At 38.6% G+C, this 17049-nt stretch overlaps 1 protein-coding gene across 1 annotated transcript in view; it reads right to left on the bottom strand.

The window, feature by feature from the left end:
- Window positions 1-1436: 1436 nt before the first annotated feature.
- Window positions 1437-17049, bottom strand: part of LOC113469493 — an 82115-nt gene continuing 66502 nt past the window's right edge. The window contains exons 5-7 of the mRNA XM_026827256.1: window positions 6746-6832; window positions 3384-3481; window positions 1437-1560 (exon numbers count right to left, since the gene is read on the bottom strand). Coding sequence (XP_026683057.1) covers window positions 1554-1560; window positions 3384-3481; window positions 6746-6832 — 192 coding nt within the window. The 3' untranslated portion in view covers window positions 1437-1553. The remainder of the gene's footprint in view (window positions 1561-3383; window positions 3482-6745; window positions 6833-17049) is intronic.

Here is a 17049-nt window from a genome sequence, read left to right as displayed (position 1 = left end):
CTTTCCCACGTGCTACAAGCTACGTGGGATGTGCCGTGGGTATGAACGTACCACTGGTGGGATATTAAGTCAATATCAAATGTTTTGTGTTTTATTGTTTTAATGTCACTGTATAACGGCTAAGGTGTTTAGTGAGGGGGATTTACCCTCCATTCGGTGAAAGGCCACCTCCTAATAGTAATCTTACCGTGTCTGAGTCAGTGCAATAGTCCTAAACTAAAATGGTCGCGGCACACAAGGGATCAGGAAGAGACCGCTTTAACACACCCAGTCTGAGTGGGACCGGGAAAAGCCAGCATTGACCAGATGGTCGGATACTTAACATACAGAACGTTGTTTAACTTCAGAGATCCATGGGGAACTGGACATTTAATGTTCCACGAGGAAGAATAGAATAGAATGTCCTTACGGACAGTACTGCTGTTCTTTACATTGGTGAAGACGCCAAATTACCATTTTTGTTCTACATATTTCCTCTATCCTTAAACAAGGAGGATAACAGCCTGAAATTCCCCTTGCCGTGGTTGAGTGCGAGGAGCGACCACTCGTAAAATTTTGTAGCCAAAACCAAATGTCCAAGTCAGCCCAAAAGAAACATCCTAGGGCTGATTGAGGGCTGACGAAAAACGCCGACCCCGTCTGAACACGGGAAAAGGCGAAGAAGAATATGTATATCCAACCTTCTTTCTCTCTGTGTTCGTCCCTATTTATTTTCCCTGTTATTCGCTCTCTCTCTCTCTCTCTCTCTCTCTTTCTCTCTCTTGAATCTTCTACCCGTCTGGACAACCCTGGCAAGTCTCCCACACACCGACAACATCTTGAGAACCGTATGGTCACTTTTTCAAAGATACCTCGTATTAGCATCAATAGTTGTACGAACATACCGACTTGGTTTCGAAATGATATATCGCGACTTGTGAAATATAATCGACTTCTCAAACAATGATATTGAAGGTAGAAACACACTACCACCACGTCACATCAGGTGAGTCCATGGGGAGTCAGAAAGACGTGAGCTAACGTGACGTGATAATAGTGTGGCTGTCCTGGACGAGATTACCTATAATATTATGGAAAAACTTTGAACTATATCTTTCTGATTCTCCATGAGCTCACGTGACGTGACGATAGTGTGTTTCTACCTTTATTTTGCAGTGGATCCCAAACTTCATCCCTGAGCAAGGGCAAATAGGGACCACTATTAGTGGATAGGTACATACCCTCTTGTTTTTCCTCTTCCCAAAATAATGTGGGATAGTCAGATCACCCCTCTCTAAGGGGACTTTAACTCTGGTTGGAAACCACTATTCTACATTAATACTACATACATACCATACATAGTTCTGTGGAGTCTGTGTTGTGTATGTGTTACCAGTGTTACCTATATGTTGCACTCACCTTACGAAAAATCGGATTGCAGTGGACATCAGAAGTAAAGGAAGGTATTTGGAAAGTAGGTATTTCATTGAGACATCCAGAGGCATGCAGTGTCATTTGGTCTTTTCTGTGCTTTTATTACTTCCGCAATGCATCATGCTGAGTGGTGATCATTTTTAGCAACTTTAAAAAAAAAAAAAAAAAAAAAAAAAAAAAAAAAAATAGAAATAAATAGAATTCTATGATATCCTAACCTTTACATCTACTCCACCCCCTTCTATGGCTAGGACAAATAGTAATTAATCTGTGACAAGGACTACAATCTATTTGAATTCCAATGGTTAAAGATTAGATGATTCGGGGACTGACCATACTATAGACACGTATGGAACGTATAGGAGCATTATTATGTATGTTGAGGGAGTGGGCGAAATGAAGTAATATTAACACGATCACTGCGTGAGGAAGGATAGAAGAGGCCAAGAGAGAGAGAGAGAGAGAGAGAGAGAGAGAGAGAGAGAGAGAGAGAGAGAGAGAGAGAGAGAGAGAGAGAGGGGGGGGGGGGGGAGGAAAAGATCAAGAGGGAAAGGAAGAGAAGAAGAGAGAGAGAGAGAGAGAGAGAGCGGGGAAGGAGGAGGAAATGACATAAAGGACAACTGGAGAAGGGATGAGAATAAATAATGCCAAGTTGCTAGGTGTAGGTGAGGGGTTGTGTGGAAATATCCTTTGACGCCTGTTGTTATATCTACGAATGGAGGAAAGAGGGATAAGAAGGATAAAAGAGGAACAAGGGGAAGTCGAAAACGAAAAGAGATTGAAGAAGACTGAGTAGCAGAGCTCCTTCTCTCACTGAGAGAAACTAAACTGCTAATGGTCGGGACAACAATGGAGGAGTTGCAAATGGGTAAAAATTATTAATAAATGGTCAATTCCTACGTAAAAACTAGTGAAAAATCCAAATCTGAGGTCAAAACTCCGAAAAAGTAACTTTTTTTTTTAAAAAAAAAAGAAGTTTGACAGAGGGAACTGTAACTGCTATGGTCTTATCAGAAATCGAAGAGAGAAGGAAGACAGGATAGGAGAAAGCCAGCCGTTCCGAGAACGAACATTATCCCATCAGGATAAAAAAAAAAAACACATGTATTTTTTTGTTAAGAGGTTTGACAGAGGGAACTGTAACTGCTATGGTCTTATCGTCCCAAAATCAGAGAAGGAAGAGAGGGATAGGAGAAAGCCAGCCGTTCCGAGAACGAACATTATCCCATCAGGATAAAATCCGCCCCGGGCGGGAATCGAACCATTTTAAAGAGGTTTGACAGAGGGAACTGTAACTGCTATGGTCTTATCGTCCCGAAATCGAAGAGAGAAGGAAGCCAGGTGGAAGAAAGCAGAGGGAACTGTAACTGCTAGTTATCGTCCCGAAATCGAAGAGAGAAGGAAGACAGGATAGGAGAAAGCCTACCACAGAGGGAACTGTAACTGCTATGGTCTTATCGTCCCGAAATCGAAGAGAGAAGGAAGACAGGATAGGAGAAAGCCAGGGGGAACTGTAACTGCTATGGTCTTATCGTCCCGAAATCGAAGAGAGAAGGAAGACAGGATAGGAGAAAGCCAGCCTCCGTAACTGTACTTTTTTAAGCGAATGCAAATATCAAGTTTTTTTTTAAAGAGGTTTGACAGAGGGAACTGTGACTGCTAGAGAAATCGAAGAGAGAAGGAAGACAGGATAGGAGAAAGCCAGCCGTTCCGAGAACGAACATTATCCCATCAGGATAAAACCCGCCCCGGGCGGGAATCGAACCCGCGGCCTAGCGCTTACAAGGCAGACGCACTACCAACTAAGCTAACTAGGCTGGCTGCTTAATCCAAGCGTAAAACTTAAAACAAGTTTAAACCCTGTGGTTCTGGACATTACTGAAAGAGTCTAGCAGTGAACGTGTTAAACAAGTTGTAAAGTTGAGATAGATGTTCGTATATTTATGGCCGTGAAGATCATAGGTACCTACCGATATTCTGTCTGTAGAGGTAAAGACATTGGCCTCTGGTACAGGAGGTACTGGATTCGAGAACCATTTGACGATATTGTATTTTGTATACCTAGCACCTGTAAAACAGATAGCAAAAAATCATTATAAATTAAGCAGGTAGTAAGGTAAGTAGAGAGATATACTTAGGTCAAAAATTATATGGTAAAGCGGTAAAGGGACTTTTCAGTCCTATCCCAGCAGGATAAACAACATAGTAGTATACCTACCTACTTAACTGGACAACATTAAGCAGAAAAGAATCATCCATAAGGGGAATTGCCTTATGGATGATTCTTTTCTGCTTAATGCTACAAAACTATTATCATAAAATGATCGTGCATATCAACAACACAAGAAATCATAAAATCATAGACAATAGCATTTCCATACAGCAGCATTGAACTTACATTAGTCTTACTGGTATCTGGTATTACTTAGTCAATTATTATAGGAGGGTACAAGATACTAGATACGTAAAGAATACCCATTTATAGGCTGGCCCAACACGGGTCGAAATGTTGTTACGTAAATGATGAATTTTCGTGGACAAATTAACTACTGGAAATGAGCACCTCAGATGAGACCCTTCTCTTTTTCATTTCGTTTCTTTCAACCTCGTCTTTGGTTCACTATTCTAATAGGCACTTTACGGTCAGGATCAACGAGTTTAAACTTAGTTTCAGTTACAAGTTTAGGCTATTTATTTTTGATTTAAATTCAGCCAATCAAAAATCAGTTTATTAGAAACAAAGTTTGAACGCAGATTGTCATCCAGGGTCCTGGTCATCAGTGGAGAAGTATTTATATTATATCGCACGTACCAATTACAACCCGTGTACGGACGGCCTTCCACTCATGGCAGCATGGCACCCACCAACACCAAATCATAAAAAAATTACCAGACAATACCATCGCCACAAAGAATCACTGCAAGTTTTATTTCTGTTGCAGAAATCAGAGAAATCATCGAGATCGTAACGAGGATGTGGATGGGGAAACCTTGGCAGAACTCAGTGATATAGGTATATATGTAGGTACCCTATGTAGTGATACTGACCCTATCAGAATGCCGCGGGCAATATAAAGTCTCTCGCTGAGTGTAGGCGGACTACATACATAGTTGAGTGCGAGTAGACTCTGAATTCGATCTATTTTGCCCGTCCTCGTTCTTCTTCTCGTATCCTGTGTACCTTCTTCCTTTTGTATCTTGTCCCTCTTGTTGCATGTAGCATTTTCTACAGTCCGTATCGGTGAGCATGCGGATAGGTACTTTTTGTAAGGGCAATCTCCGTAAAAAGTAATAAAATTTGTAAACGTGGTTCTCATTGCACTGAATTCCGGAACAGGGTGGAAGAGCTCCTCCAGGAGAACCCTGCCACTCAAAAGAAGAAGGAGAAAAAAAAAAATCTGGCATTTATGTTAATACATATGACAAAATTGTCTGACTAAAATCCCCAAAAATAAATCAGGCCACTAATTTGTCTTCGTCAAATCCAAAATCAATCATCACACAGTATCATTCGTGAGATAAAATGTGATTAAAAGAATTTAGCTTGAAATTGGTACCTAATCCCTAATCCTATTGTGCTCTGTGCTGGTAAATAAATCAGGACTCGAGAATCATTGGATGCTTGGACTCTCTTGTTGCCGCGGGCAAAGCATAACGAAGAGTTCGGGGTAACTGTACCCGATGATATTATTGGAAGAAGAAGATCCTGTATATCTTTTAATCTGCGAACAGGACGAACTCCAAATGAATAAAAATTGTTCTACGTAAATGAAGACTACACAAGTAGGAATGGAGAAAAAAACTTCGTTTTTTCTCTCTCCTAAAACCAGAAATTCATGTTTCGGTACAGACGATTCAATTTTTTTTGCCCGTTGTTTTAAGAGAATTAAATAAAAAAATAAGTTGAACTTTGTTTGCTTGCAATCATTAATCAAAATTTTAGCCTTTAAGATAATCATCTACAGCTCAATTTACTAACCTGACACCAAAGAGACCGTATTATTGTTGACTAGAAAAAAAAAGTCAAATTGAAGAAGAATACCATCTGCGAATGTTTTGACGGATACCTAACTGTATATTTTTGGCCTTGAACATATCAAAGGATTGTGAGATATCTGCAGTAGATATTGTCAATTCGCAAGAAGTAAGAAACCGACCAAAAAGTACGTAAATTCTCATGAGGTCATCCACTGAGTTGTAGCATTTGATATCGCATTGGCATTGTCAGAAAAAGTAAGGACACGTTAAAATTATCTCTATAAATACCTTCACCCTCCATCTCTTCTTTTAAGAAAAACATATTGCACAATTCAACATGGGATACCCACATGTAAAATTAAATCCATGTTCTTTCCCCAATCAATATCTCACGCTACGCCACTAACAGCAGGGTTAGGAGCGTGTGCATACCTTCATTAGACTATCAGGTCCTGTGTGCACCTCTCTTTCCTCTATTGTTCCAACAACGAGGTGTGCTTGGCGCTCTGAAATTTACCGTTCCGTTACCAGAGAGTGGTTGTTACATTTTTTTTAACCTCTTCATCTCACGACATATCAATTAACAGAATCTCATACCGAGCTTTTATGAGGGGTCTTTCACTCTGACTGTCCATATTCTTTGGCAAACTCTGAGAAGCTCTCGTTTTTGTTGTGATTTGCTAATGTCGATTATAAACTTATGATTTAATTTAATGAAGGATTACCTACCACCCAACCCAAGGGCAAAATTATCTATAAAGAAACAACCTCTTTTTCCAATATTTAACAACTCTTTTGAGTCTCTTAATTTCACAACCGCAGATAAGTAATTAGGTATATTGGGAAGTAGGAACTACTTCACATCAATTTCCTTACTTTTCAATTGCCCATATCTGTCTTGCTAGCTCAGAGCTATTTACTTCATTTTTTTACTAAGGAAAGAACTAAAGAGTCTAACTTAGATGGTATAGCAACCTGAATTGATATACCTACCATTAACTAAACACTAATAAATTTGTACCTAGTTAGAGAATTTTCAGCACTGAGAAGTGAAAGGTTTGCCAATCAGCTAAGCTTTTATCATATCTCTCAAGTTTCTTGGGAATCAGTCGACCGGAAACAATGAGGTGAAATACTCAGTGAACAAGTTTAAATAGCTGTAACAGATGTAACGTGAAGTGGACAAGAATACCATGAATATAGCGTGTTCATATTACGCACTTGGGATTTCTTTTTTCCATTTTGCTACCGTTTATACACATTTTAACCAGTTCCTCTCGAATTATTTTCTTTTTGTTCTCTCCTCTTTCCCGCGCAGAGAGTTTTGTATTCCTTTGTTATGCTTTTCTCCTACCTTGTGTATGTATGTTGTTCTATGCCGGCAAACTTCAGTGCATTTTGCATTGGATTCCAGAGTTATCTGTATTCTGTTCTGGGCCATCTGAAAAGAAATAAAGGAAATATGACATACCTTTTAAGCTTACTTTTATTCAAACTTTGGCTAACAATAAAAAAAACATATTACTATTAATATGCCAAGTAACGCAAAAGAGCACAGATTTGATATATGTACCTTACCACGAATCTGTCTAGGTATATAGGTATTGTTACAATTTTCTTTCTTTTCAGCAAAAAGTGTGGTAAGTATTTGAAACAAAGTGAAATTTTCAAACAATCTTCGTGAGTTTGTTTTCATGACAGCACAGTCTGATATTTCAAACCCTTTTCATCAGGCTTGTTCTGCTGGTAAGTTTACAAGAATATCCTTGAGAACATCAAAGTTGGAAAATGGCAAAAAGACCCTTGATTTTGTGGATAGGTAGATCTGCTCCATTCGTATTTAAATTTACCAATAGATATATCTATTAATAAGGCCAACATTTTCTAAAGTCGCTTCAGTTAGGACATGGAAGGAGCCCAGTTATTAGGAATATTAGGTAGGTACTTCTGAGTCTCCAAAGAGTTCATTTATAGCCCTGTCCTTCCAACAGCGTGAGATAGGTGCCGTACAGACACGGAAAAGTACCTCAGTTAACGCGTATTTTCTTTTCGCAATATTCACGGGGGTAGTGGTGGGAAGTAGGGAAATGAAAATTGTTGCACCATTTTCCTATTTCTCACCACTATAACCTGAAAATTGGGGAAGGAAAATACGACTTTACTTACCCATTTTCTACTTAAAACGTGCCTGGTTTCGTGTTCAAGTAAATTACTGGAGATACTCGGGGTACCAGTCACTGCAATATTAAACGCCTTAACCTTTCTTGCATTACTCGTACTTAATACGACTGAGCTTTCAATTAAAACAAAAAATACGAGATGGTACCTACAGCTACCTATCTGCTAGGAACTTAATAGTCCTTGCACGAAACTTTTTTATCAAATTTTCGTGGTTCTTTATTAAGTGAATTTTCTACGTATTATAATTATTATGCATGGTGACGAGAATAATGTGAAATTCCTATTAAGCCTTCTGATCTATTGTTTGAAAAATCTGACGAAAAAAGAACCGAACTCAGAAAGTTCACGAGGGAGCATTTCAAAGAAAGATAAAATTAGCTTTCCTTGTAGGTAACTATAATACGAGTATCCTTATCATTCTTGCAATCGTAATTGTGAAGATAAGTCTGAGACTTCTCAGATCTTGACCTCGCTACTCGACAGATTAAGAAGCTTAACACTTCATCATCTAACTCACTCTTGAGACAAGTTCATCAGATAACACTTGGAGTGCTGTTGCTACTAGAGTTGCCTGGTGGCTCACAGTCGATATACAGAAGTCATCGAGAACTGCACCGGACATTCTGCTAACTGCATTTAGAAAGTAGTTAATATTACTATTAAATTCTAACTGTTTCAGTGATGCTTTTTTTTCGCTATTTGGTTCATATGTGTAGTTCTGTTCACAATATTGCGAGGAGCGGAGCGTTTCTATGTGCAATTTATTGTAACGTTTGTCACAGGCTTGGATTGTAAAAGGCTAACGGGGTGATTTCCTGTGATCTCTGAGAAGAGAAAAATTCCACTTTCGAGTTTGCTGCCTATTTCCTATTTAAAGATTTTACTACCTTCTTCCTATTGAACTAGGGGAGCAATCAGTAGATAGTAGTAGATACTTGCAATTACTAATTAGTAGCAATTAGTAAAAAATACCAGAAATGAGATTTTTAAATATTTGCTTTAAATCCCAAATGACAGCTGGAAATAGGCCAAAAAGATGGACAAAATCAGTCAAGAGGTTAAATTCAATAGTCCCAGCTATAAACTATAACTAGAAACAATCTGCAGATGATAATTATCCACATGATGATGTAATAGACATACATTATGATACCGTCCATGCCTGATAGTCAATAGGCTAAATGCAGGTGTAAAACCACACACATCAAGCAGTGTGTACAACATCTTGGTAGCAACTCCTGGATATGGACTACTTCTTTCAAAGTTGTCTCTACCAGAAGGCATCCTCACAGACGGTCCTTGGGTTACCTTCCACCATCTGCATCCGTTTTGTTCCTTCATTTCTGTTTACTCTTAATTTGTTTTCACTTAATTTTTTATGGAATAACACATATGTAAAGCAGTAGCTGCTACTACGGTTTACAATATAACTCTTTCCATTGTTGGTTTTCATTTTACTACCATTTTACACATTTACTGTAGAGTGAATTCCAATCATGTGAAACAAAAATGGTAATTTGACGTCTCCACCAATTTGGAGAACCAACTTTCCTACCGTAGGAAAGGAGGGAAAATATCATCAACAATAGTGGTTAGCGTAGTGGACTTTTAAACCTTCTGATACACAATTACATATCTACTAATGAATGCACAATCATTTTCTGTGCTCTTATACCTGCCCTCTAATAGAGTCAATTATAAATCAATTAAAGCTCCACAGTTTACTGTGCTGGTAAATAGTAAATCAATGAAAAGCATAGAAGCACTACAGACTGGAATGAAGACAGGAAGAATTTATGCACAGAAAATATGCATAAACCCAACGACATGGATGAAAAACTCATTAAGAATATAATAAATACATCAGGAAAGAGAGGCTAGAATAGAAGCCGATGAAAGAATTAATGGAAAGCGAGATTTTTGTAAAAGTGAACCTCTATTAAAAACAATTAATACAGGTGATTTGAATCAGAACAAAAATGGTGAAAACAAGGGGAAGTTGGAGAGAAACATAGACAAAACGAATTAAAAGTAAATAATAAAAACACAACCTCCCCGCTAACAAAGGAAGGAAGAAGAAGAATACCATGAATATAATGAACAGAAAGAGCGAAAGAGAACGAGAGGGTGAAGGAAAATGAAAGAGATGAAGGGGAAAATGTACACCTATTTCTATATCTCCGTGAATTTTCATGAAGAAGAGGAAGAGGGGACACTATTACAAAGAGGAAGAAGAGGCAAGAGAGGAGAGTAGGAGGAGGAGGAGGAGGACGAAGAGAAAGAGTAGGAAGGCGGAAAAAGAAAACAAAAAGGTAAAAACGTGGGAAGAAGAAGAAGATGAAGTAGATACGTACAGTGTAGTATTAAACACGGTCTTTGCGAACGATGCTTTCTAAACAGCTCTGCAAAAGTTTGCAGTGGTATGATGGTACGTACCATGGGACATACTCCCATCTACCTACATAGTACATACATAGTTGAAGAGTATGATCTAAGGACGAATATAATACATGTAGAGAAAAGACAGGAGATACCTAACCCATGGGAGATATTTAGTTGAAAGTTCTGTGGAAATCCAATGATAATTAAGGCGTAGTACCCAGAAGAATACCAGATAGGTCCCGGAAAAAGTCCAATCCGTCCATCATTTGGGAAGAAGTGGCGGAAAAACACACCTTTTTTTTACCGATCCCAATAAAGGGTATTTCAAGGAACTCTAAAAACGATGTTTCGTCATCCCATAGTTGCAGAGTTTAAATAAAAAAAAAAACATCGTATGAAACAGGCCTGTTATTTTTATAATATTTTTTTTTCCTTCTTTTTTTTTGTACATCCAAAGCGGAGAAGATGGTTAAATTCATTGATAGAATTGACAGTAGAGTGTAAGGCAGTGTATCTAGGTCTCGGTGTGATGTTTTCAGCGTGCGAGCATACTAATCCGTGTCTTGTAGGGTTGAGGCTGTAATTTTATTGTCAACAGCTTAACCAGGGTTGACCTTTATGATACAAATGGGATACTACCATAGAAATGATGGAGTGTGATGCTGCCCCAATGGCCTCAATGCGAGAAGTAAACAAGTACCAATTATCGTCCATTTTGCAAACAAACTTCTGGTGTTAACACTCGTGAGTAGTGAGTACTATGATGGAAGCTCTCATAATAGGCCAAACACGCTTTTCCCCTTCTTAAGCCCATTTCCCATCTTTTGGAGAAAGACACAAACTTTAGTGTAACCACTAGGTGGCGTGATAGCGCTTTGTACTAAAACATTGGAAATCCAAGAGTGTCTTCTCAATCCTGGCATATGAAGGAATCCGGACTTCAGAAGAGGCGAAATCGTCTCAGTTTCCGAAAGAAAAATACGCGTATACTAATATAGATAGCTTGAAACATACGAGTAGGTATAACATATCCGATGTTGCCTAACCTACTAATGAGATATTACACGTTACACCTACCTATGTGTGTGTGTGTGCATCACTCAGCAAGAATCTTGTATACCCTCAAACTTCCGTATGTACTTTCTATTGTCATATTTTATACGAACGTCATTTATACTGGCTGTATTGAAAATGAAAAGGAGGGAGAGAGATAAAGAGGTGAGTGGTAGTTCAAATGGATGGAAATTGGGGAGGATGAAAATGGAGGTTTGGAGAAATAGATTTGAGGAAAAGGGAGGGAGGGAGGGAGGGAGAGGGAGAGAGAGAGAGAGCGAGGCAGCAATGCAGAACAGCAATTTAGTAAATTGAGCTGGCGAGCTTTTGTACTGAAAACTCATGCGATCTGAAGTTTTGTCTGGCGGAATGCTTACATTGCTTACGAGCGATTGTACCCGTAAAGCCCTAACCCTTCCCGCGATCAGAGTCACCTAGATACCTCCCATCTTTTTGGAGTTGATGAATCAACTTTTGAAATTCAATCGTATGAAAATAACGGCAATTTGCGTTGATTTTCTCAAATATGACTTTGATTTCCAAAATATGACTTTGGCATCTCCACTAATTTCAATAAATCTCCACTACCTTATTTATTTTCTAATCACGAAATTATTACTAGGTGAATACTGAGCATTCCATTTGCTGACATTTGCTTGAGGATGGGTTAAGCTTCTACGGATCTACTTGTCGCCCGTTCTATTCAAATATTCCTGTACACACCCTGTAAGCAACCACAATGTACAGGAATCTCTAGGAGGGAGTTAAAAAGGAGTTCTGAATCTCGAAGGGATAATTTCTTAACCTTATCTCGAGAAAATTGAGCGTCTTCACACTGAGACTTTAGACGAGCATTTTGCTGAAAACGGATAATAATATAATAAGACGGCGCGCAGAAAGAGAAAGAGGACGAAGAGGAAAAGAGAGTGAGAACTGAGAGGCAAAAGAGAGCGAGAGAGAGACTACGAACGTAGCATAAAGAATAAGTTAATGCTACTTGATGTTGTAAGAAATAAGAAATTAAGTACATATTGAGAATGTTTAGTTCATTTGGCGTCTCCACTAAATTTTCATTACAAGTATTTCCCATACATATATCGCAGCAGTGTATCAGTGACAATTTCTAATAATCACTTAATTGGGTACCACTTTTTGCCACTGATCTTAATCACTACATTAAAATGATCTGTAGAGCGCCACTTGATAGCGCCTCAATAGAAACCAGTGCTGTGTCCGGGGGGACGAGGGGTTCTCAGAAAATTGTTCTCACGTTCTAGCCATATCTTTCGCCTACCTCCAAACTTAACCAAACCGAGGTATTCGAAAGTTTTGAGTGAAAAAGTTTGCTGAAATTTTAAATTAAAAAGAGGAGCCTCTTCTCAGACTGGTAAGACTGAAAGCGTGAAACCCGTTATAGCAGTCTGTTATTTGTCCTTCCTACCATTTTCTTTTTGTTCTCTCCTCTTTCCCGCGCAGAGAGTTTTGTATTCCTTTGTTATGCTTTTCTCCTACCTTGTGTATGTATGTTGTATGTCCCTTGGCTGTATTATATCAGGAACGGGTTATGTGTGCAACTCTGCTTACAATATAGGTGTTTATAGGTTGGCAACTACATAAGATGTACTTCAATTCGTACCTCTTCTAAGGTACTGCCGCACATTGGAGGCGTAGTTACGCTTTACGCTTCCACTTGTGAGGCAACACAAACCTATGAAAATGATACACTGGATACAGACATTTCACACTCTAGGAGACCAAATTCGCTTTTCATTTTCATAGGTCGGTTTGGATTTCAGGTGGCATAGCGCCTATCCGCGTTCTTTAAGTCGCACGACTAAGCTTCCAATCTGCGGCAGGCCTAATACGGTACACTCATTTGGGCTATCAGATGTTGAGCTTTTGCTGTTTTCGAGAAATCCATGTATTGTACCTACAGAAACAGATCCACCAGAAAATACAAGAGACAAAGACATTGGGTGACGAAGAGAAGAAGAAATCAGACAGGTGAATGACAGAGACAGAGAGAGATTCTGAGACTTTCTGAAAAAGTTAGATAGAAAGGAAGGGAGACAAAGAGCCTAAACTGTGAGAAACTGAGAAGGTTCAACTTTATGGGTTACCGTTGACACTGCAAGTTCTAGAACCAGAGAGAGAGAGCGAGAGAGAGAGAAAGAGAGAGAGAAAGAGAGAGACCTGAAAGTATTGGTTACCTTGTACTTGTACGGTGAACTAAAAGCTCTATGTATAGCATCATTCGTACGTGTGCAGTGTGTATTCCAGTAGATTTCCAGATAAGACCCGTACTTATGTATGGAAGATGTCTAATGTCTGAAGTTGGTTCACACACTCCGAGACCTCAACACAAGAGCGCAAGGAATTACTCCTCTCCATCCACTATGTCTGTGCTATCACTATAGTAATGATACATATTTTTGTGTGGCAAAATCATACAGGGTGCCGGAAAAAACGGTTGGTAGCAGAGCCTGGGATTTTGCACCTTCATCTTTGCTTCTAATTTCTAATGGCCGGTTTTACCACAGAGAGTTTTCAATCAATCCAGAGTTTAAGAAATACTGATGCCCAGTGTAAATCAAATGGGTGGCGTGAAAGAAAACTCTGGATTGACTTAAAACTCTCTGTGGTAAAACCGGTCATTAGTGTAAGGACAGAGTGGAGTGGAGAGAATAGAGCTTTGTGCCCTCAGCTCATCTAGATGTGGTTTGAGTTCGTCTCTTCCCTCTAACTTCAATGCCCTCTACGTGCTCGATGCTGTATGCGTTCTGTCCTCCGCTAAAATGGTGGAAGCTTCTGCCACATTAACGAAATACAAAGTAAGACGAACTCAATTCCTCAATATTAGTGTTAGAACATCGTCATCGCGATCAGTTATATCATTGTGCCAAGTTTAGTGTCATACCCTGTATACTACTGATGTACATAACGTAGGTATTGTAGTTATATGAAACTTTTACAAGGTTCACCAAGATCGTTCTTCCTCCAGAATAATAGAGATACTGGGTGGTCAAACATTTGGGTACCTACTATCCATGAATATACATAAATTATATATATTTTTTTTTTTAACTTAATCTTACGAGTGATATCTTTTGGACTCAAGTTCTTCACTTGTAGGTAGGTTTTGTGACTCATGATTTTGAATTAGGAAGGAAATAGAGCTGATTGGTACGTTCATATGTAAATGTACTTAATTGATTTTATTCTTTCTCCTCCGATCACTATTCCTTTACTTTGATCTAGGGCTTCATTCATGATAACTTCTGCATAGAGATTAAATAGTGTAGGTGACATGCAGCATCCTTGACGAACTCCTCTTCCAATCTGTATTTCTTCTGTCTCATCATTTTCTCTCGAATTTTAACCACAGTTTTAGCAACACCACAAGTGGATGTGCCAGAACTCGACTCTCGACTTAGTTCGACTCCAAAACAATTCCAGTAGGTGTCTATACTCGACCCTGAAGTCCTTTTTTTTTGCTTTGATAGTCGGTCATTTTTCGTTCCTTTTTCGAGTGCCTTTCCTTTGCCAAATCTTTGCTTTTTTATATTTTAGAAAATCACATTGTATTTTGTTTTCTTGTATCACTTTTCCATCTTCATCTTTAGCTCTAAGCTTTTCGCTTCTTTAAATTGTTTTGAAAATAGGTCAGAAGTAGCTACTTTGCTACTAATAGTCTCACTACAATCGCTCCAAGCTTTGAAATTTTCGTTACCAAGTTCAACACGAACGAAATTTGTTCTTGAACTCTGCTCCTGCAATGTCAAATTTTATCAACAATAAATTAGTAGATACCTCCATAATGTTTATTCAGTCACATACCTACTGCTCTTATCTAGATAAATTTAATATTTATATCTTTGTTTTATGAAATCCAAGATCAGCATCTGTGGGTTCCCCGATAAACCAACGTCCTTGGTAGCATAAATTTACCAATAGATATATCTATTAATAAGGCCAACATTTTCTAAAGTCGCTTCAGTTAGGACATGGAAGGAGCCCAGTTATTAGGAATATTAGGTAGGTACTTCTGAGTCTCCAAAGAGTTCATTTATAGCCCTGTCCTTCCAACAGCGTGAGATAGGTGCCGTACAGACACGGAAAAGTACCTCAGTTAACGCGTATTTTCTTTTCGCAATATTCACGGGGGTAGTGGTGGGAAGTAGGGAAATGAAAATTGTTGCACCATTTTCCTATTTCTCACCACTATAACCTGAAAATTGGGGAAGGAAAATACGACTTTACTTACCCATTTTCTACTTAAAACGTGCCTGGTTTCGTGTTCAAGTAAATTACTGGAGATACTCGGGGTACCAGTCACTGCAATATTAAACGCCTTAACCTTTCTTGCATTACTCGTACTTAATACGACTGAGCTTTCAATTAAAACAAAAAATACGAGATGGTACCTACAGCTACCTATCTGCTAGGAACTTAATAGTCCTTGCACGAAACCTAGTTAACTAAAAAAAAAAAAAAAAAAATGAAATAACAGACGTTAATTTCATCACTGGTACTCTGATATTCAACATACAACAATACAACATTTATCTAAAAACTTTCCTCGTTGGACAAAATTATACGACCACCCTGTATAGATAAAGTAGTAATTTGATCTCACTCAATGTGTATGATCCCGAGATCCCCAGATCAGGTGCAAAACTTGTGATGTCCCCTGTAGCCGGTCAGCATAGCATAACACATAGGTAAATTCTTATGTAATGTCATTGACTTTCCTAACTCCTATATAGGTTCTCCTTTCACTCTACCCGAGGAAGTAGGGAAGCCGTGCCTTACTTGAGAATTGTGACAATGTAGGACTGTCCAGACACGAACCACGCACGAGGTTGCTTAACTTTAGTGATCCGTCTGGTAATATTGCATACAATTTACAGGCGAGACATGGCGCGCGTCGTCTCCATCCATGTTATAAGGCCTAATAGTAAGCGTTTTTCCTAGTGACAGTATTATTGATTATGGCATCGTTTGACTAAGGGCGGGGGCCACAAAGTGATTTTAAACTCTGTTTAAGTTTTAATCTCGGTTTAAGCAATCTGATTACCTGAAATTTTTGGAATTTTTAAAAATCAACCAATCAGATTGCTCAATCCGAGAGTTAAACTCACTTTGTGGCCTCCAGCCTTAATTCACCATCCTTCAATTTGGGATCCAGAAGAAGATGGTGCTGTATCCAAACCGGTCACAGGCAGTGAAAGGTAAGTTTGTGCTTAAGTTCAATTATAATAAACTCGGTTCAGATAGATGCTCGCTAGAAGAAAAAAAAAAAACTTTGGAATTACTATATCTTTCTGTTATTCTGTTTTGAATACAAGACGTGGCGTGGTTGACAACTTTGAAGTTCAAGTGTGTTCGGTCCCAGGATTATGAAGAATGTGTGAGGTCAGCATGAACAATTTTGAATGAAAAATTCAAGGGTGGGACACAGAATGCGAAGAAGATCCCAAAACAGCACTCATTGACAAAATACCACGCATACGAGTAAATAGATTGAAGATCTCCAAACCTTCATTCGACGGCAATGTCCTAAGGATACTGACAGCATCGCCTCCTTGGATGGCAATAGAGAGGCTTTAATAACAATCAGATTGAAATAACAATCTGATGGCATTAATGAAGTAAGAATGAGAGGAAAGATAGGCAAGAAAGATTATTCGAAGATAAGGAAAATATTAATACCAAGACACGATTAAGAAAAGAATAATGATAGGAGATAAAGACAAAGATAATCCAAAATAAGTTTGGATATCCGAGAAAGACTATAACAATACCAAAAGAAAGAAGATACACAAATAATAAGAGTAAGAGTAAGAAAAACCAAAACAAGATGGTAAGAAGAGAATAAGACATAAAATCGAAAAACAAAAAATGAGAATAAAGGCGAGGAAAGCTAGCTTTTATGGGAAAACGTAAATGGGGTACACCGAGTAATAAGACGGCAGATATAGCCTGTGTCATTCCAAAATTCTATCCCTAATGCCATTCAGAGGTAATCAATTGGCAGACACC

This window comes from Diaphorina citri, unplaced genomic scaffold (assembly GCF_000475195.1).
Source record: "Diaphorina citri unplaced genomic scaffold, Diaci psyllid genome assembly version 1.1 scaffold1103, whole genome shotgun sequence".
In the NCBI taxonomy this organism is placed as follows: Eukaryota; Metazoa; Arthropoda; class Insecta; order Hemiptera; family Psyllidae; genus Diaphorina; species Diaphorina citri.
This window is presented reverse-complemented; position numbering and strand designations above follow the sequence as displayed.